The sequence below is a fragment of the Anguilla anguilla genome, chromosome 5, assembly GCF_013347855.1.
Source record: "Anguilla anguilla isolate fAngAng1 chromosome 5, fAngAng1.pri, whole genome shotgun sequence".
In the NCBI taxonomy this organism is placed as follows: Eukaryota; Metazoa; Chordata; class Actinopteri; order Anguilliformes; family Anguillidae; genus Anguilla; species Anguilla anguilla.
In genome coordinates, this window is record NC_049205.1 from 35,302,288 (window position 1) to 35,329,990 (window position 27,703).

The 27,703-nt window shown below is 41.5% G+C and overlaps 1 protein-coding gene across 1 annotated transcript in view; it reads right to left on the reverse strand.

Moving 5' to 3' along the window:
- Positions 1–18,236: 18,236 nt before the first annotated feature.
- LOC118227915 (corticosteroid 11-beta-dehydrogenase isozyme 2-like) overlaps positions 18,237–27,703 on the reverse strand; it is a 32,177-nt gene continuing 22,710 nt past the window's right edge. The window contains exons 4-5 of the mRNA XM_035418974.1: positions 26,809–26,946; positions 18,237–21,831 (exon numbers count right to left, since the gene is read on the reverse strand). Of these exons, the coding sequence (XP_035274865.1) occupies positions 21,452–21,831; positions 26,809–26,946 (518 nt within the window). The 3' untranslated portion in view covers positions 18,237–21,451. The remainder of the gene's footprint in view (positions 21,832–26,808; positions 26,947–27,703) is intronic.

Consider the following 27,703-nt stretch of genomic DNA (forward strand, 5'->3'; position numbering starts at 1 on the left):
AACACTATTCCCAGTATTGGAAATACTAAAATTTTTTCTCTATTTCTGTTAACGAATTTTCAAAATATTATTTTTTTCCATTGACCTTTGCAATAAGTTACTTAGCTTCATTCACATTAAAATGGAAGCAATCCACCAACAGCTCCTCTTTTCTAGTACTGAACCTGATCAGCTCGCTAGCACAGACGAGTTCTCTCTCTCCGTTCCCCCCGTCAATGATTCTACTTAATCTGAAGTCATCTCTAAATCTAGGACTTTGACATGTCAACATGATCCAATGCCTACCCCACTGGCCAGTTCTCACCCCCCTGCCCTATTTCCTCTGTTGCTGGGTATTATCAGCTGCTCTATCACCTCTGGCACTGTACCTGTCAACCTGAAGGAGGCAGCAGCCACACCTATTCTCAAAATAAAGGTACTGAACCTGAAAACCTACACAACTTCAGGCCCATTTCACATTTTCCCTCATGAGCCAAAACACTAAAACAAACAGTAACTATTTGTTTTAGTGTTTTGGCTCATGAGGGAAAATGTGAAATGGGCCTGAAGTTGTGTAGGTTTTCAGGTTCAGTACCTTTATTTTGAGAATACAACTTCAGGACTACCTTTCCACCAATCAGTTACTTGAACCGTTCCTATCCCGTTTCCATGCAAAACACAGCACTGACACAGCCATGGTAAAAGTTACAAATGATCTTCTCTGTGCAGCTGCCAACAGCCTCTTAAACATCTTAGGGCTACTGGATTTGAGTGCAGTTTTCGACACAGTCTGTCCTAACCCTAACCCTAACCCATCTTGCTATTGTGTTATTTGAATCATACCTATCTGGTAGGCAACAATACTATTAGGAACCACCGCTATGACTTTAGTCCTGTCACTATGGGTGTTCCACAGGGTATGGTGCTGGGGCCACTCCTCTTCATTATTTATGTTCAACCACCGGGTCAGATATGCATCGTCTTGGTGTTAGTTTCCACTGCCACGCAGATAACACACAGCTTTATATCAGTTCCAAACCCTCCTCTGAACGTTCTCCCACATTTCTCATCAACTGTCTGCAGGACTGTAGAATTCGAATGACCTGTAATTTCCTTAAACTTATTGGTAACAAATCTGAAGTCATGCTTGCTGGATCTAAGACCACATTATCCAAAACCCCAAAATTTTCCATCCTTATTGATGGTTTCCCTACCCCTCCTTCCGCTAAAGTGAAGATCCCTGGTGTCATTCTTGACACTCTCTCTTGTGAACCTCCAATAAAATATGTATCCAGATCTGACTTCTGTCTCTGCGACATACAGTATCAAACCTCTGGCCCTCCCTATCTTACTCCACCAGAAGAAACTAATCCATGCCTTTGTTACATCTCAGCTGGATTACTATAACTCCATTATCACTGGCATTCTAATCCAATCAATCAGAAAATTTCAATGAATCCAAAATAATTAACCTAACTTGCATTCTGATGTTTCCCAGCTCCTACTCTCCCACCGCCCTACCACCTGTGCTCTTGACCCTATCCCTTCCTCCCTCCTCCAGACTATCACACCTGACATCCTCCCGTTTGTCACCTCCCTTGTGAACTCCTCCTTGTCTTCTGGATGTTTCCCCTCTTCCTTCAAGCTGGCCCACGTCACCCCACTGCTGAAGAAGCCCACTCTGGATCCCTCCGTCATCCAGAACTACCGTCCTTTTTCTCTTCTCCCTTTTTTATCCAAAACAATTGAAAGAGCTGCTCCAAACCAACTCTCCTCTTTTCTCTTGCAGAACAACCTCCTAGACCCCCACCAGTCCGGCTTCAGACCTGGCCACTCGACAGAGACCACACTCCTCTCGGTCAGTGAGTCGTTTCACGCCACACAAGCAGCCTCCCGTTCGTCCGTCCTGATCCTCCTAGACCTTTCTGCTGCCTTTGACACAGTCGACCACCCCAACCTCCTGTCCTCCCTGGCAACTATGGGGATCTGTGGCATAGCACTAGACTGGATCGAGTCCTACCTCTCCGGTCGCTCCTTCCAAGTCGCCTGGGCTGGTGCAGTATCGGCACCTCGCCCCCTTGCCATAGGAGTTCCCAAGGGCTCAGTCCTTGGTCCCCTCCTGTTCTCCCTGTACACCCAATCTCTTGGTCCTGTAATCTCTGCCCATGGTTTGTCTTATCACTGTTATGCCGATGACACCCAACTCTTTCTCTCCTTACCCCCCTCTGACACACAGGTCTCCACTCGCATCTCTGCTTGCCTGAGGGACATCCAGAGCTGGATGGATAACCACCATCTTAAGCTGAACCCAGGTAAGACAGAGATGATCTTCATTCCTGCTCCATCCTCTAACCTCCTTGACTTTTCTATTTCCCTAGGGGACACCTTGGTGTCATCATTTCCCACTGCCAACATCGCGGCGGTGAGTCGAACGTGCAGGTTCTTCCTGTACAACATCCGGAGAATCCGTCCCTTCCTCACCACCTACGCAACCCAGCTCCTGGTTCAAGCGAGGGTCCTGTCCCACCTGGACTACTGCAACTCGCTGCTGGTTGGTCTGCCAGCATACGCCATCAGACCCCTGCAGCTCATCCAGAATGCTGCAGCTCGTCTGGTCTACAACCTCCCTAGACATTCCCATGTCACCCCCCTGCTCACTGACCTCCACTGGCTGCCTGTTATGGCTCGCATCAAATTTAAGACTTTGGTGCTTGCATACCAGGCGGCTAAGGGGTCAGCACCAGGATACATCCAGAGGATCATCAGACCCTACACACCCGCCAGACCTCTCCGTTCTGCCACCTCTGGACGCTTGGCACCTCCCCCTCTTCGTGTCTGTATTTCCCGTTCGCGTCTGCTGTCTGTCCTGGCCCCTCGCTGGTGGAATGACCTTCCCCTGGCGGTCAGAACAGCAGAGAATCTGACAACCTTCAAGCGCAGACTAAAGACTCATCTCTTCAGGCTGCACCTCTCCTCACCCCTCGCTAGCCTCTAGTTTAGCTCTACTCTATTTACCTCAATGTACCTAGTTAGGCTAATGCGATCTCGTTTTGTATTTCTCAGAATTGTTTTTTTTTAAATTCTGATTAGGCAAATGTGATTTCAGTGCTAGTTTTGAACTTGGCAGGATTGTTTTGTTTATTTGCTCAACAGGTCACCCTACAGGGTTGGAGTCCTGATCTATGTGGTCACTTCTGGCACTGCGATCTTTACTTCACTCTAGTGTGTTTTTCTGCACCTCTGCACTTTGAACTGATGTACTTGTTGTACGTCGCTCTAGATAAGAGTGTCTGCTAAATGCCTGTAATGTAATGTAATGTCTTTGGACTGTGATAGGAAACCCCTACAGACACGGGAAGAACATGCAAACTCCACATAGAAAGGCCCTGACCAGGATTCGAACCATGGACCTTCTTGCTGTGAGGCCACAGTGCCATCCACTGTGCTGCCCCATTAGTATTATTATGATGATTATTATTATTATTAATAATAATAATAATAATAATAATAATAATAATAATATTATTATTATCATTTTGCAACAGATTCGTTTTTTTACTAATGATTTGCTTCTTTTTTTCACACTGCAGTTCACAAGCGGAGCTTCAGCTTGTGTCAGGGGAAGATGTGCAGTTCGAGCGAGCAGACTGTGGCTGCCCAATCGACCGTCGGTGACCAGCAATGACACATGGTCACCTCGACCAATGAAATTCCTTGTTCCTGAGCAACACTACGGCCAATTATGTAATGTCCTATGGAGCTGCTGGCTGCCGTCAACTCGGGCACAGTTCAAATTTGACTCTAGACCAAGGGGCCCACTAACACACTGGAACAGTGCCACAGGATGAGTCATCCAGCAGCCCCACTAGCAAACAAAGCCCAAAATTATAGATCTTAATAACTGTCTGGAGGCATGTCTACCAAAACATGATAATGATAATGAAATTAATTAAATTGCCAAATTATAATTACTATGACTAATTATAATAATATTATATAACAATAATGATAAAATCCCTCTCACAGGGAATGCCAAACTTGAGGTAGAACCAGGGCTACATTTTAAACAGATGGAGTGCTATGAACAAACATCCATATCACTCCAAACGGTGAAGATGAAATTGCTTGCAAGAACTGCCAATTTTTTTTTTTTTTAACTGCAGTTTCTATTACATTTTGTGTTTGATAATCTTGTTTGTATTTCTTCTGAGGGAACAGTAAAGCTGTTAGCTTTACCTATCATTTATAAGGCATGCATCTGATTGTGTCGTCGCTTCTGCCGTCCCCCGCGATTCAGATAAGCGTATCATAACTTAATTTGTTTCTGCTGTTGCTAGTTAGCGAACATAGTTGTGTGTAATTTAGGTAGCCTAATCTTTTTTAAAACTTGTCTCAACTGTTGCTAGTCAGCAAGCTTAGTTGGGCGTTAGCTGAGAATATCTGTAGTTGACTTGCTGTTGTTAGTTAGTTAAAGGCGTTAGTGAAACTGTGTGTGGGGATTGGTGTTTAACTGCCCCGTATTGTTGAGCTAATTTCGAGGAGCTTCACCTGGTGCTATTTAAGTGGTGTTCATCTGTGGTTCAACAGTGTGCATCTGATTGTGTCGTCGCTTCTGCCGTCCCCCGCGATTCAGATAAGCGTATCATAACTTAATTTGTTTCTGCTGTTGCTAGTTAGCGAACATAGTTGTGTGTAATTTAGGTAGCCTAATCTTTTTTAAAACTTGTCTCAACTGTTGCTAGTCAGCAAGCTTAGTTGGGCGTTAGCTGAGAATATCTGTAGTTGACTTGCTGTTGTTAGTTAGTTAAAGGCGTTAGTGAAACTGTGTGTGGGGATTGGTGTTTAACTGCCCCGTATTGTTGAGCTAATTTCGAGGAGCTTCACCTGGTGCTATTTAAGTGGTGTTCATCTGTGGTTCAACAGTGTGCATCTGATTGTGTCGTCGCTTCTGCCGTCCCCCGCGATTCAGATAAGCGTATCATAACTTAATTTGTTTCTGCTGTTGCTAGTTAGCGAACATAGTTGTGTGTAATTTAGGTAGCCTAATCTTTTTTAAAACTTGTCTCAACTGTTGCTAGTCAGCAAGCTTAGTTGGGCGTTAGCTGAGAATATCTGTAGTTGACTTGCTGTTGTTAGTTAGTTAAAGGCGTTAGTGAAACTGTGTGTGGGGATTGGTGTTTAACTGCCCCGTATTGTTGAGCTAATTTCGAGGAGCTTCACCTGGTGCTATTTAAGTGGTGTTCATCTGTGGTTCAACAGTGTGCATCTGATTGTGTCGTCGCTTCTGCCGTCCCCCGCGATTCAGATAAGCGTATCATAACTTAATTTGTTTCTGCTGTTGCTAGTTAGCGAACATAGTTGTGTGTAATTTAGGTAGCCTAATCTTTTTTAAAACTTGTCTCAACTGTTGCTAGTCAGCAAGCTTAGTTGGGCGTTAGCTGAGAATATCTGTAGTTGACTTGCTGTTGTTAGTTAGTTAAAGGCGTTAGTGAAACTGTGTGTGGGGATTGGTGTTTAACTGCCCCGTATTGTTGAGCTAATTTCGAGGAGCTTCACCTGGTGCTATTTAAGTGGTGTTCATCTGTGGTTCAACAGTGTGCATCTGATTGTGTCGTCGCTTCTGCCGTCCCCCGCGATTCAGATAAGCGTATCATAACTTAATTTGTTTCTGCTGTTGCTAGTTAGCGAACATAGTTGTGTGTAATTTAGGTAGCCTAATCTTTTTTAAAACTTGTCTCAACTGTTGCTAGTCAGCAAGCTTAGTTGGGCGTTAGCTGAGAATATCTGTAGTTGACTTGCTGTTGTTAGTTAGTTAAAGGCGTTAGTGAAACTGTGTGTGGGGATTGGTGTTTAACTGCCCCGTATTGTTGAGCTAATTTCGAGGAGCTTCACCTGGTGCTATTTAAGTGGTGTTCATCTGTGGTTCAACAGTGTGCATCTGATTGTGTCGTCGCTTCTGCCGTCCCCCGCGATTCAGATAAGCGTATCATAACTTAATTTGTTTCTGCTGTTGCTAGTTAGCGAACATAGTTGTGTGTAATTTAGGTAGCCTAATCTTTTTTAAAACTTGTCTCAACTGTTGCTAGTCAGCAAGCTTAGTTGGGCGTTAGCTGAGAATATCTGTAGTTGACTTGCTGTTGTTAGTTAGTTAAAGGCGTTAGTGAAACTGTGTGTGGGGATTGGTGTTTAACTGCCCCGTATTGTTGAGCTAATTTCGAGGAGCTTCACCTGGTGCTATTTAAGTGGTGTTCATCTGTGGTTCAACAGTGTGCATCTGATTGTGTCGTCGCTTCTGCCGTCCCCCGCGATTCAGATAAGCGTATCATAACTTAATTTGTTTCTGCTGTTGCTAGTTAGCGAACATAGTTGTGTGTAATTTAGGTAGCCTAATCTTTTTTAAAACTTGTCTCAACTGTTGCTAGTCAGCAAGCTTAGTTGGGCGTTAGCTGAGAATATCTGTAGTTGACTTGCTGTTGTTAGTTAGTTAAAGGCGTTAGTGAAACTGTGTGTGGGGATTGGTGTTTAACTGCCCCGTATTGTTGAGCTAATTTCGAGGAGCTTCACCTGGTGCTATTTAAGTGGTGTTCATCTGTGGTTCAACAGTGTGCATCTGATTGTGTCGTCGCTTCTGCCGTCCCCCGCGATTCAGATAAGCGTATCATAACTTAATTTGTTTCTGCTGTTGCTAGTTAGCGAACATAGTTGTGTGTAATTTAGGTAGCCTAATCTTTTTTAAAACTTGTCTCAACTGTTGCTAGTCAGCAAGCTTAGTTGGGCGTTAGCTGAGAATATCTGTAGTTGACTTGCTGTTGTTAGTTAGTTAAAGGCGTTAGTGAAACTGTGTGTGGGGATTGGTGTTTAACTGCCCCGTATTGTTGAGCTAATTTCGAGGAGCTTCACCTGGTGCTATTTAAGTGGTGTTCATCTGTGGTTCAACAGTGTGCATCTGATTGTGTCGTCGCTTCTGCCGTCCCCCGCGATTCAGATAAGCGTATCATAACTTAATTTGTTTCTGCTGTTGCTAGTTAGCGAACATAGTTGTGTGTAATTTAGGTAGCCTAATCTTTTTTAAAACTTGTCTCAACTGTTGCTAGTCAGCAAGCTTAGTTGGGCGTTAGCTGAGAATATCTGTAGTTGACTTGCTGTTGTTAGTTAGTTAAAGGCGTTAGTGAAACTGTGTGTGGGGATTGGTGTTTAACTGCCCCGTATTGTTGAGCTAATTTCGAGGAGCTTCACCTGGTGCTATTTAAGTGGTGTTCATCTGTGGTTCAACAGTGTGCATCTGATTGTGTCGTCGCTTCTGCCGTCCCCCGCGATTCAGATAAGCGTATCATAACTTAATTTGTTTCTGCTGTTGCTAGTTAGCGAACATAGTTGTGTGTAATTTAGGTAGCCTAATCTTTTTTAAAACTTGTCTCAACTGTTGCTAGTCAGCAAGCTTAGTTGGGCGTTAGCTGAGAATATCTGTAGTTGACTTGCTGTTGTTAGTTAGTTAAAGGCGTTAGTGAAACTGTGTGTGGGGATTGGTGTTTAACTGCCCCGTATTGTTGAGCTAATTTCGAGGAGCTTCACCTGGTGCTATTTAAGTGGTGTTCATCTGTGGTTCAACAGTGTGCATCTGATTGTGTCGTCGCTTCTGCCGTCCCCCGCGATTCAGATAAGCGTATCATAACTTAATTTGTTTCTGCTGTTGCTAGTTAGCGAACATAGTTGTGTGTAATTTAGGTAGCCTAATCTTTTTTAAAACTTGTCTCAACTGTTGCTAGTCAGCAAGCTTAGTTGGGCGTTAGCTGAGAATATCTGTAGTTGACTTGCTGTTGTTAGTTAGTTAAAGGCGTTAGTGAAACTGTGTGTGGGGATTGGTGTTTAACTGCCCCGTATTGTTGAGCTAATTTCGAGGAGCTTCACCTGGTGCTTATCTGCCCTAATGAAGCTAATGCAAGCACGTAATTGTCACCCGGTATTTATAGTTTCAGCAGAGGCTGCCATAGGCAGCCTCGTCGTCAGTTTATCATGTTTTTAAATCCCATTCCCTTGTGCGCGCTGCCTCGCCCCAAATGGTCTGTTCACCGCAGGCGTAATTTAACCAACTTGATCTACCCACCCTTATCCACACCTCAGGAATTCACTGTCACAGGTGGATTATGGAATTGCCAGTCAGCCGTCCAGAAAGCTGACTTCATTACTGCCTTTGCCAAGACGAAGTCTCTTGACTTCCTGGCTCTCACGGAAACCTGGATCACTCCCGATAACACCGCCACCCCAGCTGCACTGTCTGCGGGATACTCCTTCTCGCACACCCCCAGGGCCTCTGGCCGAGGCGGGCGTACCGGTCTACTCATTTCCTTGTCCTGGAAGTTCTGTGTCCTCCCCAGTCCTAACCCTACTTTCTCCTCCTTTGAATTTCACGCGATTACTGTAACTCATCCCTCTACATTTCACGTTATTGTTCTGTACCGCCCTCCAGGTCCACTCGGCTCATTTCTGGACGAGCTGGACACTCTCCTGAGCTCCCTCCCCGAGGATGGCACTCCTGCTATTCTACTGGGAGACTTCAACCTCCCACCAGAAACCTCCCAACTGTCCAGGGTTGCCTCACTCCTCCAGTCTTTCGCCCTATCCCTGTCCTCCTCCCCCCCCACACACAAGGCTGGTAACCAACTAGACCTTGTATTCACCAGAGGCTGCTCCATTCCCCAACTTGCAGTGACCCCCCTCCATGTCTCAGACCACTTCTTTCTTTCTTTCTCCCTCTCCTATTTACTCCCCCTCAATTCATCCAATAGCTCACCCACAGTAACTTTCAGGAGAAATCTCCCTACTCTGTCACAATCCTCCCTCGTCTCCACTGCTCTGTCTACACTTCCCCCTCCTGCGTCTTTCTCTAACCTGCCAGTTGACCTTGCCACCTCCACCCTCAACTCCTGCCTCTCTCAGTCCCTCGACTCACTTTGTCCTCTTGTCTCCAAACCAGCACGCTCCTCACCCCCCTGCCCATGGCTGACCGAGTCACTACGCTCCAGCAGAACATCACTGCGGGCTGCAGAGAGAAAGTGGAGAAAATCCCGATCCTCTGATGACCTGACTGCATACCATACCCTGCTGGCGACTTTTACATCTGCCCTCACGTCTGCAAAAGCCTCTTTTTTCCAATCCAAGATCAGCGCATGTGTCTCTAATCCACGTAAACTATTCTCCACCTTCTCTTCCCTCCTCATTCCTCCTCCACCGCCACCTCCCTCTTCCCTCTCCGCAGATGACTTTCTGGCCGCCTTTGAAGGAAAGGTGGCTACAATCCGGAACTCCTTCACCCATCCAGTGAGCCCCCCAACCCCCCAGGACAACCCCACAGCCACACTGACCTCCTTTGAAATGCTGGAGGACTCCGATGTATTACAACTCATCACCTCTCATCGCGCAACCACCTGTCCACTTGACCCCATCCCATCTAAAGTTCTCCAATCTATCTCCAGCGAGCTCCTTCCCTATCTGTCTTCCATTGTTAATTCCTCTCTCTCCTCTGGTCATGTTCCCTCTGTTTTTAAGACGGCTCGTGTTACCCCACTACTCAAAAAACCCACCTTAGACCCCTCCGATGTAGCAAATTATCGACCCGTATCCCTTCTACCCTTTCTGTCCAAAACCCTCGAACGAGCAGTTCTTAAACAATTAACCTCTTTTCTCCATCAGAACAACCTGCTAGACCCTCACCAGTCTGGCTTCCGATCTGGGCACTCAACAGAGACTGCACTCCTAGCTGTGACGGAGGCACTTGCCACTGCAAGAGCCTCACGCCTTTCCTCTGTCCTGATCCTTCTTGACCTGTCTGCAGCTTTTGACACGGTCAACCATAAAATACTCCTCTCCACCTTGGCTGGGATGGGAATTGCCGGGACTGCCCTGTCTTGGTTCGCTTCCTATCTTGCAGATAGGACCTACCAGGTCACCTGGAAGGGGTCTGCCTCTGCTTCTCATCCACTTGTTACGGGAGTGCCGCAGGGATCTGTACTGGGTCCTCTGCTGTTCTCCTTATACACCAGATCTCTTGGTTCAGTCATTAATTCACATGGTTTTTCCTATCATTGTTATGCAGATGACACACAACTCTTCTTTTCTTTCCCCCCCTCGGCCACTCTGGTCAATGATAAGATCTCTTCCTGCCTGGCTGACATCTCCACCTGGATGGCCAGCCACCATCTGAAGCTCAACCTCAACAAAACTGAGCTGCTCTTCTTCCCGCACAAGACCTCCTTGCTTCGTGAACTCTCAATCACGGTTGATGGCACCACAGTGACTGCCTCTCACTCTGCCAAGAGCTTGGGGGTGGTCCTGGATGACCAACTGGACCTCAAGGAGCACATCAAGGCAACATCAAGGTCCTGCAGATTCCTCCTATACAACATCAGGAGGATTCGACCATACCTGACGACGCACTCCACCCAGCTGCTCGTCCAGGCTACGGTGACCTCTCGCCTTGATTACTGCAACTCTCTCCTTGCAAACCTGCCAGCTTGTGCCATACAGCCACTACAGATGATTCAGAATGCCGCTGCCCGGCTCATCTACAACCTCCCCAAATTCTCCCACGTCACTCCTCTGCTGCGATCACTTCACTGGCTACCGGTCGCTGCCAGGATCCGATTCAAAGCCCTGACCCTTGCCTACACTGCCGCCAACAGGACAGCCCCCATCTACTTGCAGGACATGACTCAATTCTATGTGCCTGCTCGACCACTCCGCTCTGCAGCAGCAGGGCGTCTTGTAACCCCTCCCACCCGCCCAAAGGGATCACAGAGCTTCTCCACCCTAGCTCCCCAGTGGTGGAACGAACTCCCCGTCCCTCTCCGAACCTCCCCCTCACTATCCATCTTCCGCCGTGGCCTGAAGACTCATCTCTTCAGACTATACCTAGAATAACCACCACCATGCTGTGTATATATATATATAAAAAAAAAAATAAAAAAACAACCCTTTTTCCTTGTCACTTGTTACATGTTGCCCCATCCCTGCACTTCTTGGTAAATTGTATTTGTCCTAATACTCTAGCTTAATCTTCTGCCTAGTTTGGCTTTGCAGATGTTAGACCAGGATAGTGTTCATTGTTCTCCGCTAGAAATAGCTGTACAAAATAAGTAATTGTACCTTACTGAACCTGTGATTCAGCAGTTGTCTACGATCATGAAAATGCACTTCTTGTACGTCGCTTTGGATAAAAGCGTCTGCCAAATGAATGTAATGTAATGTAATGTAATGCATGCTAGCTCCAGGTGTCTTATAACCAAATAACAAGAGTATAACTGCAATGCAGCCCAACTAGCTCACTAGCTATCATTACTGTCAGTACAAGACATAAGTTTTGTGTTTTATAACCTTACTTTTCTTTTGAGGGAATTACACACAGTGGCCACTTTATTAGGTACATCTATCTAGTACCTGTTGTCTTCGGAACAGCCTGAATTCTTTGCAGCATGGATTCAAACATTGGTGCTGGAAACATTCCTTGGGGATTTTGGTCCATGCTGATAATGCAGTTCCTGAAGACTTTCAGCCACACATTCATGCTGCAGACTTCCCGTTTCTCCTCATCCCAAAGGTGCTCTATTGGATTGAGGTCTAGGGACTGCAGGCCATTGGAGTAAATTGAAGTCTCTGTCATGTTCGTGGAGATGATGCGTGCTTTGTGGCATGACACATTATTCTGCCATTTGAAAAAGTGGCCTGTGGACAGTGGCCACAAAGGAATGAACATGGTCAGCGACAATGATCAGGAATGCTCTGGCATGCCAGTGGTGCTCAATGGACATTAAATGGTGTAATGTGTGCCAAGAAAACATTCCACACACCATTACGCCACCACCACCAGCCTGAACTGTTGGAAAGGATCACGGACAGAGGGATGGTTGAGACACAAATTCAATACAAACTACCAGTAAATTTCTTTCATCAGTTACCTGGACTTGAAAACACAGATTTTCTGCCTCTACTACATGTCCTGTCAGGCTATTCCACACATTGACTACTCAATACATTTAGTTATATTGAATTTCATTTCCAAATCTACTAAATTACTTTAGTAGATTTGGAACTATTAGCTGGGCCTCCCAGTTTTGTACTGTAACTAATGTACTTTCAATGTCCCTGTCAAGGTCATTGATACAAATGAAGAAGGGCAGTGGTCCCAGCACCGATCCCTGTGTGACTCGACTTTCCACTGTACCCTTTCTCAGATAAAATCACTCCTACTACTCTTTGTGTTCTAGCCAGTTCTGAACCCACTCTGAAATCCTGTAATTCCTACTGTTATCACTTTGCTAATAAGTTTCTCATGTGGTACCTCATCAAATGCTCACGCACACACACACATGCACAGTCACTGTCTTTTCTTTCAAATGTGGAAAGTATGTCTTTATAGTGAACTCTTCATAATTCCTAACAACCAGGCGAAGACAGCCCACTGGTGAAGTTTCCCATTTTATACTATCAGTCTCTTGAGATTATGTGGCATTTACTCAGGGAACTGTTGAAGTTTGTCCCACTGTTTCTATGGCTCTTTTTTCCGTGGCAACAGCTCCCACTTGGATACCAGAAACAGGCCTTCCAGCAAAATTAATCGCTGGTGTGGGGCTTGATGGTATGCCTCAATAAATATCCTTCTTAGGAGTTCTGGACAAAAACTGGTATGAAAAAATATACAATGCTGATTCAAATATCAGGTTTGAAAGGAATACAAGGTTACGAATGTTTGAAGCAGACTTAGAGTTTATACATTCAGGAAAATTAAGTGAGATTCATGGAGAAGTGTTGGCTGGGTATTGAAGACAGCTCTGTTCACAGTTTCCTTTTACAGGTTTTGGTTAGCAGAGTGCTGGCCCTTATGTTCCCAGGAGATCCCACACACAGCAAAAAGTCCAGTGTTATTTCAACTCTAACAGATAACATTTGCTCCCCATTGGGGAACCTACGACTACTACTACTACTACTGCTACTACTACTACTACTACTAATAATAATAATAATAAACTTAATTTGTAATTTCCAAAAATGTTTAATTTAAGAAATGTTGTCCATGCAATATCAGATAAAACAATAGAGGAAATACAGAATCGACAATAGACATACAATCAGCTTAATAATAGCTTAATAACCGTAATATTAGAAACATTTCTAAATATATAGAGTATTATATGTTTTATGGTGGCTTTTTCGATAAAGTTCTGTCAAGAGTTTACTGCGTGTTTTCTTTACTTGCCCTTCTGCCCTCTGACTGGCCTCCCTCTGCTTTGTTCATTTGGAAAAAGGGACCTCAAAGTAAAACAAGGGACCCAACTGTGAGAGGATAGCATGGCCCTTGGTTTTGTCAACATCTTTTTCAAACCTCTTCTTCAGATGATGCCTTTAGAGATCGGTGGGACAAAAGCACTCACCTCTTCATTTCTGCCATCTCAAAAATAAAGGTTTTTTGATACATAAAATGAAAGCCTGGTAAAAAAGAAGAAGAAGAAGAAAAAAAAACTGAGATTCCCTGTGAAGATGGTCTGTACTGTAGAACTCTGAAATAATGGCACTGCAGCTGTTGCACAGAGAGCAGACTGGGTTAAACAGGGTCTTTGAGAGAGCTGTAGCAACTCAAAGTCAACAGGACATACAGATAATAAAAGAAGGCTCCAAATGTTCTGGTTTTGAAAAGCAGTTTGACTTGGCTGTGATGGCTTTCATTATTCAGCAATTTGTTAAAAATGTGGGAATATGTGAGAACTCCTACTTCAGAACAGATGTTTGAATGTGTTTGTGCACAATGTTTGTGTGTGTGTGTGTGTGCTTGTGCATGTGTGCGAGTGTGTGAAGTCAGTCCTTAAAATGAACAGTAAAATCTTGTGTAGGAGCCTCAGGGATAAAATCGGATTAAACATTTTTCTCATAGAGAAAAAAGGGATGTTTCTTTGGCCTGGATTCAGTCAACTTTGACATTTCAGTGCAAACTCTTTTTTCATGAATTGAGCTGATTCAGTAGAATGATTCAGCAGAATACATTTCCATCCAAGAGACTCTAAAGAGTTCAATAAGAAATGCTCTACACTGCATTCCAAACATTTCAATACAAATGATCTTTGGCTTGGAGTTCAGAGACAGGACTGCAGCTGCCCATAAGGACAACATAGTTGTATTTGGACAGCAATGATGACAGAGAAGATAAAAATAAAAGACATAATGTATGTGGACCGGGAAGGATACCATAAAGAAGTGGAAGTACATGGCCATTTATACTTGTAGGAAAATAGGTACAGCAGTTTATTGTATTTGTAGGGGTTCACTGAAAATCCCAGCGAATCAAAAATATCTGAGATATCAAAATATATAAAAAAATCAATATCGTGTGGAAAGAGGAACAACTGTGAAGAAGAGCTTGTATTTGGCTATAGTGTATAGTCAGTATTATCAATTTGTTCAAATGAGGCCATGAAAGAACTTTAATTGGTTAGTAGGCTGCATCATGTTAGCACTACATAAATATCAGGAGTTTTAGAGCTTGTGGGCTTGTGGTATTTCTCTCACAAAATACTTTCCGGTATATGTTCAGGTGCAGTATGGTCAGTTTGTCGCTTTTTGCGATAGTGCCGAGACTTTAAATGTTAAAATGGTTGGCATGCAGTTATGCAGACCTATAAAGTGCTTTGCAGTAGATTTCCCCAAAACGTATGCTGCCGCCTGCATTATGCTATGCCCAAACATGCTCTGCCAATTAAAAAAGTACAGAAAACATGCTTCAAGGATATACTTAGAATTAGGACTCTCCAGGCTGTTCTTGGAAACCCCTCGTAAATTTGGACACATTCCACCAAAGTGAATAAAGCAGATGTTTAAGCAAGCATTTCCTATTTTTTTTGAGATGCCATTAAATTAGTCATGGGAAGATTCTAGAACTACAACTGTATTTCTCCTCTGCATCTGTTCTTTCTCGAAAGCCCTTCTGATTATTCATGGTGTTCTGAAGGTCTAAGCCTTCTTATTTTAATATGGAGTCCATGTGTTAACACCTGTTAACGCGGATTGATTAGTCCACACAAACAATGGGAGGCATGCTCCTAATGTGGCAAGATATGCACAATTGCCACATGCCTGCACACTGACACTTGATCACTTGATTTATTTCACCACCCTGACCCCCCCCCCCCCCCCACCAGTAAAATGACTTTGAGTTTTAATGTAAGCAGACCCTAAAGACAAGATTACAACCAATGCATTCAACTTTTGCCATATTTTTGTGATCTTTACAAAAGATAGAACTTAACTGAATGCAACCAAATTCTGTATTTTTATGTATTCTTTGGTTTGCAACCGAAATTAAATTCAACCAGCTAAATGAAATCATGACAGGGAGATTCTTTGTCTTGACAGTTGATAGATACACCTGGAAGAACCAGTGTTGCATAAAGTCTTCCACTGAGCCTGCACAGGTTTTACTGCCATGTTCTACATAACGTGGACAGAGACATTTTTACTGCAGTTTCAGAAATACGGTCCAATAATGCCTACAATATAGCACATTGTCAATTTTGAATAGATTGCCAATAGATAATCTCTCTCTCTCTCTCTCTGTTTGTAAAGTATGAAATGTTATTCATTATTCATAGATTAAGCAAGTGCATATATTTATAGCCATCCCATTTCAGAGAAATAAACCATGGAACTTTGATTGGGTGGTCTTGAATTATTTTGCTTGCTTTTTTTTTTTTTGTGTTACATAAAGTAATTGTCACCCCCCTGCCCTGCAAACAAGGGTTGTTGGTAGTGTGGGGGGTGGGGTGGCAGAGGACATAAACATTTATCTCAGAGGCCCAATAGTTATCATTTGAGGCTGGGCAGCACAAACTTTGTACTACAATTGGACGCTATTGCCCAGCAGAACATGGTTCAAAACATGCACTGCTCTCAGGCCTGAGGCACAGCTAAACAAACACGTTATCTCTCCATCCAGCACCAGCCTTAAAATAACTCAGTAATTATCCAGGGGGCCCTCATTATCTTAGGGAAGCACAAAAAAATGTTTCAAAGAAACTTCCAACTCTACAAAGTAAACAACAATAGAGGAAAAAACATCCCATTTCCTTATGGGCTCTTAGTTCTGTAGTTTTCAGCGGCATCCCCTGTTTTATTTGTGTGCATTACCCTGCGTGTCTGCTCCTTGACAAGGGCTGAATTCAATTTCAATCAACTCATTACAAGGGCCAAATAAATAAAGCACGTATCTGTTTCTGCTTCATTACTTTTTATGTTTTACTGTAAAGCATTTTGATTTATGACAATGTATTAGAAGTGTGATATATTACATTACATTACATTACATTACATAATGATATAAATTTTATAATTATAAAGACATATAAAGAGCTGTTCTGTGTTTCACTCATTGTTGTTATCCAGATAACTCAGTCATCCTGCTTCATGATAGAGCCCCTGTTGATGGTAAATATTTTGCAATGATGTGTTGTGTAAATCTGACTAAAGAGGGGAATAAAGACGTTTGGATGATTTGAATGGAAAGCAATTTTCTTTACAGCAGTTGAAAGACTTCATAAACTGAAGCTGTTTATCTGGACAATATTCGATTGAATCATAAAACAAATTGGAATCAACTGAATGCCCATTTGTGATGATAAGAAATATTTGAAACAAATGAAAAACACATGAATTAGCAAAATAACACATTGATGTTCCATAGAGTGTATCATGTTCCAACAACTACAAAAACGCTGCAAGCAGCAATACATGGGGTCCAAGCACACAAAGCCAATATTATGCCACTTAAGTGGCCAATCAGTGCCAAAATCACACAGTGGCCAAAAGAGAGGTAACACATGTATCATGTCTTACCAATGTGGTTAGGCCAAAACGGGACAGAGGATGGGACAAATGGTTAAAGGGGAATTGCACTTTATAACACTTCTGGGCTCATTTTCACACCTACCCAGAGTTTTGTGTGCATCCCAGAAGGTTTTTAGGTTGCTTGCTTCAATATTTAGATATTTGTAGATTTTTGATCCCCCCCCCCCCATCCAATAGAAGCCCATTAAAAATCAAACTCCACGTTAGACTCATTGTAAACACACGTCCCTGCTTCTCATGGCTGATATTGTCCTTCTAATGAAATCGCCGCCCTTCATTTTTCGATTATATATATTTTCCAGATGATGGCATAGATCCCTACAGCAAGTTTTAAATGTCTAAACAACAACAGTGAATTTTCATGAATTTCTGAATTTAAAAATATATTGTGACCTATAGTGCCACCATGTCATTCATTTGAGCCAATACTTTGGGGTGGTGCTCAGGTTATGAGTGCCAGTATAGAGCCAAATTTAATCAATTTACATCAAATCCAATATGGCCAACTTTAAAGGTCCTTGAGCCAAATTTGTTTGAAATGAGCCTGAGAATTAACGGAAAGAGGAATTTTGATGATTGCCAAAAAAGTCACTTTCTTGCAATAGTGCCACCATCTGGCCAATTTGGGTAATTTTTCTTATCCCTTTGGCAGGTGGGAATGAGAACCAACCTGCCAAATTTTGTTGCACTATGATGTACAAACACTTTTAATGCAGAAAAAATTTTGAACAATTACATATGAACCTGTGGTGCTTGGGCCCCTAAAAAACTCCATTTGTAAACTAGCCTAATGTGGTGCTTTGTTACCCTGCTTCTCCTTGGTTTATAATTATTTTTGTCTAAAACAAAATTACTGCTGTTGAAATTAAGTGATGTGACATTTCGAAAAGCAACAAATGATAATGAAAAGGAAAACATTTGGGGTCACAGAAATCTGGCAGCACCAACCAGCTACGATGGCCAAGGTTTCCATCTATCCAATTTGGGAAAACTCGGTTAGTGCAGCTGGCATTGCTTCCGTCAGATATTAATTTCTAGGAACCAAGAGTTAGCTCCAAGAACAGGATTGCCAGGTGCTGGGAATGGTCATTGTTTTCAGAGGCCAGGTGAAATTACATCTGAAAGGTTTGTATTGCTGGGCAAGTCAAAAGTCCCCACTGTGATTTTTTCCCTATGTTTTTGTTTTACAATTCTGAAAAGTGAAAAGAAGAATTTCGCTTGTATAGAGCTAAATACCAATTGACACATTTCAAGCACACAACACAAGAAAAAGCAAATGAAACAAAAAAAAATATCTTCTAGTCTGCAAACGGGTACCATCCATTACAACAAAAAACCTTTTCTAAAATTGTAAATACCAGAGACCAAATGCATAGTTTATAAAGGTGAATTTAATACATTTAATATCAAATAAATTGAACAATTGACAAAGTTTTTCTTTTTTTTAATAAAAATTCACAGCTCTAGAAGTTATTGAAGAAAACTGGCATGAATACATTGATTTGAAGAATTAATGGGAAATAAACAGAACCCTCCCCCCAAAAAACAAAAACAAACAAACAAACAAAAAAACAGTTGCACAACAAAACAACATAAACAACAAAACAAATAAAGAAAAAATAATAATTGATATCTTGGATCATTGAATACAAGGTGCAGTGAATCTGCAATATGTACAAAACAGCTATTTGAGGTAATTTCTTGCTGTGTTTGGAGCATAGTATTAGCCAGAGTATTGTTGGAGCCTCTGTATGTGCGTGTTTACCCATGTACATTTGACAGAGGGCTGTAACCAATTAATTAAGTCAATATCAATGGCTGAAGACCAATGAAGGAAGAGTGGGGATAAGGTCAGGGGAAAGTTCACTCAGTAAAAATCTACCTGAATCAAGAGAATCAGTGCCACGGAAATGGACCTGCAATGGCAATTGAGCTTGGCTTGTGAGCAGAACCAGATGAAGACAGGTCCTCACCCCAAAATACTGTGTGTCCAGTCCAGTGCAGTAGGATGAACACATTATGGTGTAGTTTGATTGGTGCAGTAGATCCATTCAAAAATATAATACACAAGCAAATAGCATAATACAATGCCAAAAAGGCCACTAAATGTGTCCAAAGTGGTCCTATAACTTGTCTTTGTACAGTGAGCCAATGTATAATGAATTAAGTCAGGCATCAAGGTAACTGTGCTCTGAAACCCTTATCAATGGATACAAAGGGGCAAAAACTCTGAATTCCATCATCAACCTTTATGGAGACACATACATGTTGAAGTGTTCCTGTGTTGGAAGTTGCAATGCAAATAAAAAATGAAAGAAATACAGCTTTTTGAGACCAAGTGAAGCTACAGAGCCAGAGGCAGTTGGAAAGAATTAAATGGGCAGAATACAGACTAACACAAACTAATTTAGTCAATGCATTCATGTTAGCTTGGCTATTTAACCTCCACTGGTTGGTGTCCTGTTAATCATACAGCAGCATTTGCTGACTTAGCTATGTATATTCTAGCCCGTATAGCATTAGATGCTAACTCTGATGGGATCCCCAGTTTTCAAGCAAGGTATTGTATTTGATGTTTGCTACGTAACTATGTAAGTTACCCCAAGTAGCTACTGTTGCTGTATAGGAGGTTGGCTAATTAGTCATTAGGTAATGTGCCAGCTTGCTGAGATGACAGCTATGCAACTTCAAACAACAATAATTAATTATATAACAGTTACACAATTATAATTCACCACAGATAAATTGTATTGGAAACCTTCATTGAATCCATGCAGGTCGTTTTTGATTGTAGAAATGTATTTATCCTTTGCTGCAAAATTGTGGCAGTACTGAACAAAACACAATCTATCTTTGCATTACTGTTGCTGCATCTGAACAGAAAGCACTGGTTTTGGGTTTAAATTTATGCATTTATACAGTGCAGTCTGTACGTATTTGGACAGTGAGGTTTTGGCTCTGTACTCTGGCACACTGTATTTTAAATGAAACACTGATATGATGTTAAAGAGCAGACATTCATATTGGGTGATCCAAGTAGGAATTACAGCCATTTTTAGTAATTTGACAATAAACTACCAGTTTCTTGGCCAGCTGTGTGTTGCATTATTGGTTCATGCACAAAAAAGCTAACAAAAGGTCTAGAGTTGATTCTAGGTGTGGAATTTTCACTTGGAGCCTGCTGCTTTTGTCTCTAAACAGGAGAATCAAATAAGTGACAATACCAGTAAGGCAAACCATAATGGGTATGAAAAAATCATATCATAGAATAAATTAATCAGAGACACAGCCAAAACAATGTGTGTGTCGAAATAAACAGTTTGCATGGTTAGGAAACAAGAACACACAGGCCAGCTCAGCCATGGCAAACAACCTGGGAGACCATGGACGCTCACTGTAGTGGATGACCAAAGGATACTTTCACTTTTGAAGAAAAAACCTTTTTCAACTGTCAAACAGATCAAGAAATCTTTCCAAGATGTAGGCATAGATAGATGTGTCAATGACTAAAATAAAGAGAAAGCTACTCCAGCCTAACCTCCGAGGATTCACTGCATGATGAAAACCACTGGTAAGCTTCAAGAACAGAACAGCCAGGTTAGAGTTTGCTAAAAAATACATTTTAAAAACTCCAGTTTAGGAACAAACTTTTATAGAAAGATGAGATGAGCATTAACCTGTACCAACATTTTTAGAAAAAGAAAGAAAGGAACCTCATCTTTGAAATTTGTTATGGCTTGGTCATGTATGGCTACCACTGGAACTGGATGAATTGTCTTTATTTTTTTTAACCAAGTGCTAAATATGCCCAATTACTTTTGATCCGCTACAATAGGGGGAACTATGCATAAAAGGGCTGTCATTCCTACATGGATTACTAGACATAAATGTAAATAAACTCAAATTAAAGATGACAGACTGCACATTAACCTCATAGTCATTGATTCAATTCAAATCCAATGTGCTTGAGTACAGAGCCTAAACAACAAAAATGTGTCACTGTAAAATCCAAGCTAAATTTTGTATAAATGTAGATGGCCCATTTGTTTATATAGCTGCCTTTCCCTGTAGGCTCTAGCTGATTGTTTGTAATTTTGTCAAGACCAGTAACTATAATAACTGCATAGTAGCTGCATTTAATGATACATTTTACATTACAACTGATGTAATTAACTTGACAGGACGATGGATATCCTTTGACTATATATTTTAATAATCACTGTACATGCTAAATATTCAGTCCCTAAATTACATGGGAACTCAAGAAGGTAATGATAAACAGGAATTTGTTGGGGGCATTTCTTAGCATTACAGATCCATGGCTACTTACAGTCCCTATGGATATTTCCAAAGCCTAAAAAATGTGGCAATTTACCTTGCTAGTGACCTGCCCAAAAGACTGTCAAAATACTTGTATAATATCCTGACAGAATGTAACAGTACTGATGAACTACAAATTAATTATTTAATTTAAATCTATTTTCCCCACTGAAGTCAATGAAGCAGTTGCCCCCTTCCTCAGTCGTGGCTGGGGAAATCCCATGATACCAGGTGTCACATGACTTGTTCCATTTGCGGTAATGCCTCTTCATGTCTTGTTAATGTTATTGTTATTGTGATGGCTGCCACTGTCTATCCTCAGGCCCCGTGGCAGGACCTTCTTCTTCAGGAAGTGCATCTGCAGGAACCTGTCGCTGATGTACATGGGGAAATAAGTGTAGATGAAGTACATGAGGCTTACGCCCGGCCCGGCATAGTAGCGCAGTTTGGGATTCGGGGATGTGAGCGCCTCAGCGATGGCGTTGATCACTGGGCTCAGGTCTTCGTTGGCCGTCTTGGAGAATTCCTGGTAAAGCTCCATGGTCTCCAGCGTGTAGTCTTCCCCATACTCTTCCAGCAGCTCTGGTGGCAGGTTTTGGATTAGGTGCCTGTACTGCTCCTCCCAGTACTTGCTGTTGCTTGTCTGGGCTAAACAATTGAGGTGAGAGAACGCCATTTTAGTTACAAATAGCAAAAAATCAGTACAGGGGGCCACTACAACACCCCCAAAGATGATCTAATGTATCTAAATGTTCTCTTACAACTACGTAAATTGAAACTGCACATACAAAGATTGAGACATGCATGCATTTTAGTATGTGTACCAGGTCTGACTATTAGCCTTGGTATTTTGGATTTATCAGCGATGTTGTTGTTGTTGGTTTGAAGACACAGGGAAATTGTTCTAAAATAATGTGTATATTAGAGCAGGAAAAGCAAACAGTGCTGTGAAAAAGTATTTCTCCCCTTTCTGATTTCCTCAATTGTTGAATTTGTCACACTGAACAGTTTCATATCTTTAGACAAAATGTAATATGACACAAAGTGAAACACATTTTTTAAATTATTTCATTTATTTAATGAACAAAGTTATCCCACCCATATCACCCATGTGAAACGTAATTGCCCCCTTAGTTACTCAATCAACCAAATTAACCAACTTTAATTGATAATTATATTCAGCTGATTGAAGACAGGCTTGATTGCAGCCAGCCCTTTTGACTCTAAACCTCACTCATATTGTACTTTATCATCAGAGTGAAGTCACCGCAAACTTTCTACAAGCATACTATGCCACAATTGAAGGAAATTCCAATAGAGTTGAGATAAAAAGTTGAAATATATCTGGAAAGAGTTACAAAGCCATTTCTAAGGCTCTGGGACTCCATTGAAGCACAGTGAACACCTGGAACAGTGATGAATCATTCCAAAAATGCCCAAATTGAAAATAAAATAAATTACTCAATAAATGAATTAATAAATAAATATGAATGCAAGAAAATGTAAAAATAAGTGAATGTACACAGAAATAAATTAATAGATAAAATCTGACGAATCGGTATTTCTCCATTAATTATTTCTGTATTTATTTAGGGGAAATGTGAACCACCACTGAAAAGTAGGAGGAGCTGGTCTGCTGGAAAGTGGTCTAGCTATAGAGTGGGGAACTGAAATAGTTGTTGCTCTGTTTTACTTTATTTTGTCTTTGTTATTTTAGCTTGTTGTTTTAGTTTATTGTTTTTGTCTGGAACCTGTGAGGAGGAAGGATGAAGAGGGTCGTTTATTTTATTTTGTGTTTGTATGGGTGCGCTCTCACTCTCTCTCTCTCCATGCAGCAACCAACGGTGTTTCCTGACACTGCCACATCTCCCTCCCATTATGCCAAGCTCTGCCATTCGACGGTTAAATGTTCTCTCACCAACAACAAAAGAATTGCAATGTCAAGCTAATAACTCCCCACAGCTTCCATGGGCAGGGCCGTTGCTAGGAATTCTGGGCCCCCTGAAAGAATATTGGTGTGGGCCCCCGCCCCCCGACTTTTCATCGCCAAAGATCTATTTTACACAACTTTTTTCTTAGACTATGTATTATCATTTTTTCTTTATTTTTCTGTTCACTTTATTATTGTATGAGGAGGGCTTAACGTTAACAAGACTCATGTCAACAGGCTAACGTAGCAGTTTAATTATAGTAAACACTCATGTAAGAATGGAAAAATGTGTCCTGCTGCTACTGGATTTTTTTTTTACAGCGTATCGTTTGGCAGATTATAACCTTACTGATCTTTTCTGTGGATGATATTTAGTGGATAATTTAGTAATGTCAGCCTTGTCAGGCGATTATTTTACACCGCTGACCGGATGTAACGTTAAACGTTAGTGTCATTTGGTTAACGTAGTAACGTTAGTTGCTGGCTAAGCCCCAGGCAGCCACAGGGTGCCTGTACAGATAGCTTAATACTCTCACCTTTCTTCAAAAAAATCTGTTATATTCTGGGCTCCTGATCTGCTCCTGGCCTCTCTTTCCTTCTTCTCCACTCTTTTTTGGCATCCCGATTTATGTTTCTGTTTCGGCATTGCGCTTCTCTATTAATAACCTGTTGGCTGCTGCTGCAGTTCGGGAGCAATAACTTTACATGCAAATTCTCAAAAAAGGAGTGACCAAACCATTTTTTTTAAAGAAGGGGGTTATTGCTTGGAAAATAGAAACTTCTTTCATCAATATTGCATGATTTTGTGGCTTTGTTTTAACTCTGATGCATTAGTATGAGAATTAGTTAGGCCTATGCATAATAATTTCATCATAGAAAGGGGGGCCTACATAATAGGCTACTAGGGTTTTTGTGGGGCCCCCCAAGGACTGTGGGCCCCTAGAATTGTCATCACCTTTCACCCCTAAACAACGGCCCTGTCCACAGGCAGTAGTTGTGCGAGAAGGGTGTCCAACTGATTTGGCATAATCTGACTTTTGGAGTGAAACCACTAGGGTCAACCCCTGTGATGCAGCTAACTGGGACAAGTTGTCAAAGCATCCATGAGTAAATAAAAAACAAGGAAATAATCAGGATTAGCATTTTCAGCTATATTAGCCAGTCTCAAATCTCTGGCTATCTCTTCCCAGTAGGTTATAGGCATTAGTGTGGGGGAGATCAGGGAAATAACTAACCTAGCCCATATTACACTAGGTCTTAGTAACCAAAACCAATCTTCATCTTACATTTAAAACCTTTAAGACTATATTTTTACTCTGTATTTGACATTAAGACAGACAGGTCATGAAAGCAAAGACATTGGATTCCTTGACATAAACACACAATACAGCACCCGAAAAATACTTCCAGCAAAAAAAAAAAAATCACTTAAACATAGTCAAAACAGACTTTTATTTGAAAATATCCCCCAGTATATTTATTGAAATCTCTCGCCATTTGACAGCCCCCTCCTTATCATATGGACAAAAAAATACAGAAATAAATAAATATAGAAATAAATATATACAGAAATGAATTATTCAATAAATAAATATGTAAACACATTCATGCTGGTTTAATTAATTAATTTCTGTGTATATCAATTTATTTTAATATTTTTATTGCATTTAGATTTATTTATTTATTCATTAATTTATAGCGTCATTTATTTATTTATTTATTTTGGCATTTTTGGTCCTCCATATAGAGTGGTTGGCCAGCTAGAATTTCTCCAAGGGCACAGCGTTAACTCATCCAGGAAGTCACAAAAGATCCCAGAAGAACATCCAAAGAACCTCAGGCCTGGACACCCCTTGGCCGGTTTTCATGGTTTGGGCTAGACCCCTTAGCTCCAGTAAAGGCAAATCTTAATGGTACAGCATACAATGACATTCTAGATGATTCTGTGCTTCCCTAACAGTTTGGGGAAGGCCCTTTCCTGTTTCAGCATGGCAGTGCCCCTGGGCACACAGAGAGGTCCATATAGAAATGGTTTTGTCGAGATAGGCATGGAAGAATTTGACTGGCCTGCAAAGAGCCCTGACCTCAACCCCATCCAACACTTTTGGGATCAATTGGAAAGCCAACTGTGAGCCAGGTCTAATTGCCAAATCAGTGGCTGACCTCATTAATGCTCTTCTGGCTGAATGAAAGCAAATGTTGGCAGAAATGCTCCATCGTCTAATAAAAAGCCTTCCCAGAAGAGTGGAGGTTGTTATATCAACAAAGGCGGGACCAACTCCATATTAATTCCCATAATTTTGATGCGATGATGGATGTCAGGTGTCCACATACATTTGGCCATATGGTGTATTTTGTCTAAAGATCTCAAACCATTCAGTGTGAAAAGTATGAAATAAAAGAGGAAATAAGAAAGGGGAAAATACTCTTTCATGGAACTGTAGCAAGCCTTTCACTCCATGTTAAGTGGCAGTTCCTTCTGATAATGTGGTAATGTATATTTTGTCTAAAGATCTCAAACCATTCAGTGTGACAAGTATGAAATAATGGAGGAAACCAGGAAGGGGCAAATACTCTTTAATGACACTGTAGCATGCCTTTCACTCCATGTTAAGTGGCAGTGCCTTCTGATAATGCGGTAATGTTTCAGCATCATGGATTGGGAGACCTCACTTTCCACATCCAGTGCGGAAGCTGTTCTTCATGGAACTTCATTACTCTGAACAAGATATTTTAAATCTCTGCTTCTCTTACCAGCAGTGTGAATAAATGTGACTTGTCATGGTTTTCCATTGGGTGCATTACAGTCTAGATATGAGAATTTAAAAAAATTGATACAGTTGCATCATGCGCCAATACAGAAAACATACAGAATTGGTCGAAAGATAATGAAGAATTGGCTGGAAAACCGTATTGTATGTAGATACACAGCAGTTTGTCAGCTATTTTGAATGTATCTGGAAAGTGCGAGGACAGCTTTCTCAATTCTAGATGCTATTGAAGAGCAGATTCAGATCAGAGGTCTACAGGTGGCTTACAGCTTAGATGTCTCGTCGATGGATGCATTCTTCCGTTCATTTTCCTCTGCTTGTTATTTTGTTTGTCATAGTGTAAGGATGCATTGAAAACTCAGCACAGGTTCTCTAATTTTTGATCACCCAGATGGCTCATCCCATTCATTTCCGTGAATAAGCACAGCACAGAGTGTACAGTCTCTGTGCAGCACAGCTCCCAAACACACTACTTATGCTTCTTGAGCAGCTGGAACACATCACATTCTCATACAGTGGGACAGTGTGATGTCAGCACCTTGCCACATCCTTGGAACAAACAAAGAGTCCTTAGCAACTATTTCCAAACAAAAACAACCAATTAGATGACTGTGAAGAATATAGAGCAACTTATGTTGTGTTATCTCAAATAAGCCTACAGCCTTTACTTATGGACCCCCTAACGTGGGTTCAGGAGAGCCACATGATCTGCTTAGTTGATCAGCAACCAATTAAGACACAAAAAACCACATGAAGTGAGCTATCTGTGACATCAGCTGTGTTAATCAGACAATTAAGTGCTCAATAATGACAAAAACCCAGAAGACCCTGTGGCTCCCCAGGGAGAGGGTTGTCCTAGAACTGCCACATCAAGTTCACAGAGCTGTGACAGAGAGAAAGGACCGGAGTGTGGACTATCCTTACCTGTTTTGAAAGCTGAAGGGAGGACAGTGGACACCTTGACCCCCCAAGGCTCCAGCTCATGGCGTAAGGTGTTTATGAAGAGACCAAGAGCCGCTTTGGAAGCTCCATATGATGCCAGACAGGGAAATGGCTGTTCCCCTGCAGAAAAGTACATGCAGGAAACAGCATGCATCACATTATGACATCACATTGCACGCCCTGAGTACCATTTTTGTAGTCCAAATATATGGACTGTAGCTCCACTTGCCCAAGTTCTGACCACTTGCCATTACCCTTATGAAAAAATCACATGTTAAAAAAAAAACAGATATCTTGTTTTGATTATTTGATGTTTGGATGATTTTAAATAATAATCTGTAATACAGTATTTAAAAATAAACAAAATAAATGAAAAAAAATATTATTTGTACATGAATTTCATATTTCCATAAATAATGGAAATACATTTTTCATTTGAATAGGTATAAAATATTTGATTATTTGACCCGATTGCAAAGTGAATTTTTCTGTTTTGTTTTCAGGGCTATTTAGTTTAGGGATGCCAATAATAATGTTAATTGTCTATTAGCACTGATCCAAATAAACAAATGCCTCTAATGAATTGACCACAACCACTAGAGATAATTGATTATATCTAAACAGAAGTGCAAACATTTCAATAGCAAAGAATAGGATGAAATACATTGTTCGGACTGGTCTTAAATTAAAGTAGGAAGCCATTGTGGAAGGCTTACATGTATCCTTCTGCAATTTGTCTGAGTGCTCTGATGAAGCTGTCATCAAGCACAAAGCATCTAGCCTTGACTTTGCTTGTAGGCCTGTAGGCGATTTCCTGGGGAAAGAGGGTTTCGGCTAGAAGGGTTCTCCCTGGCTCATTGCATAAGATTGACTCCCT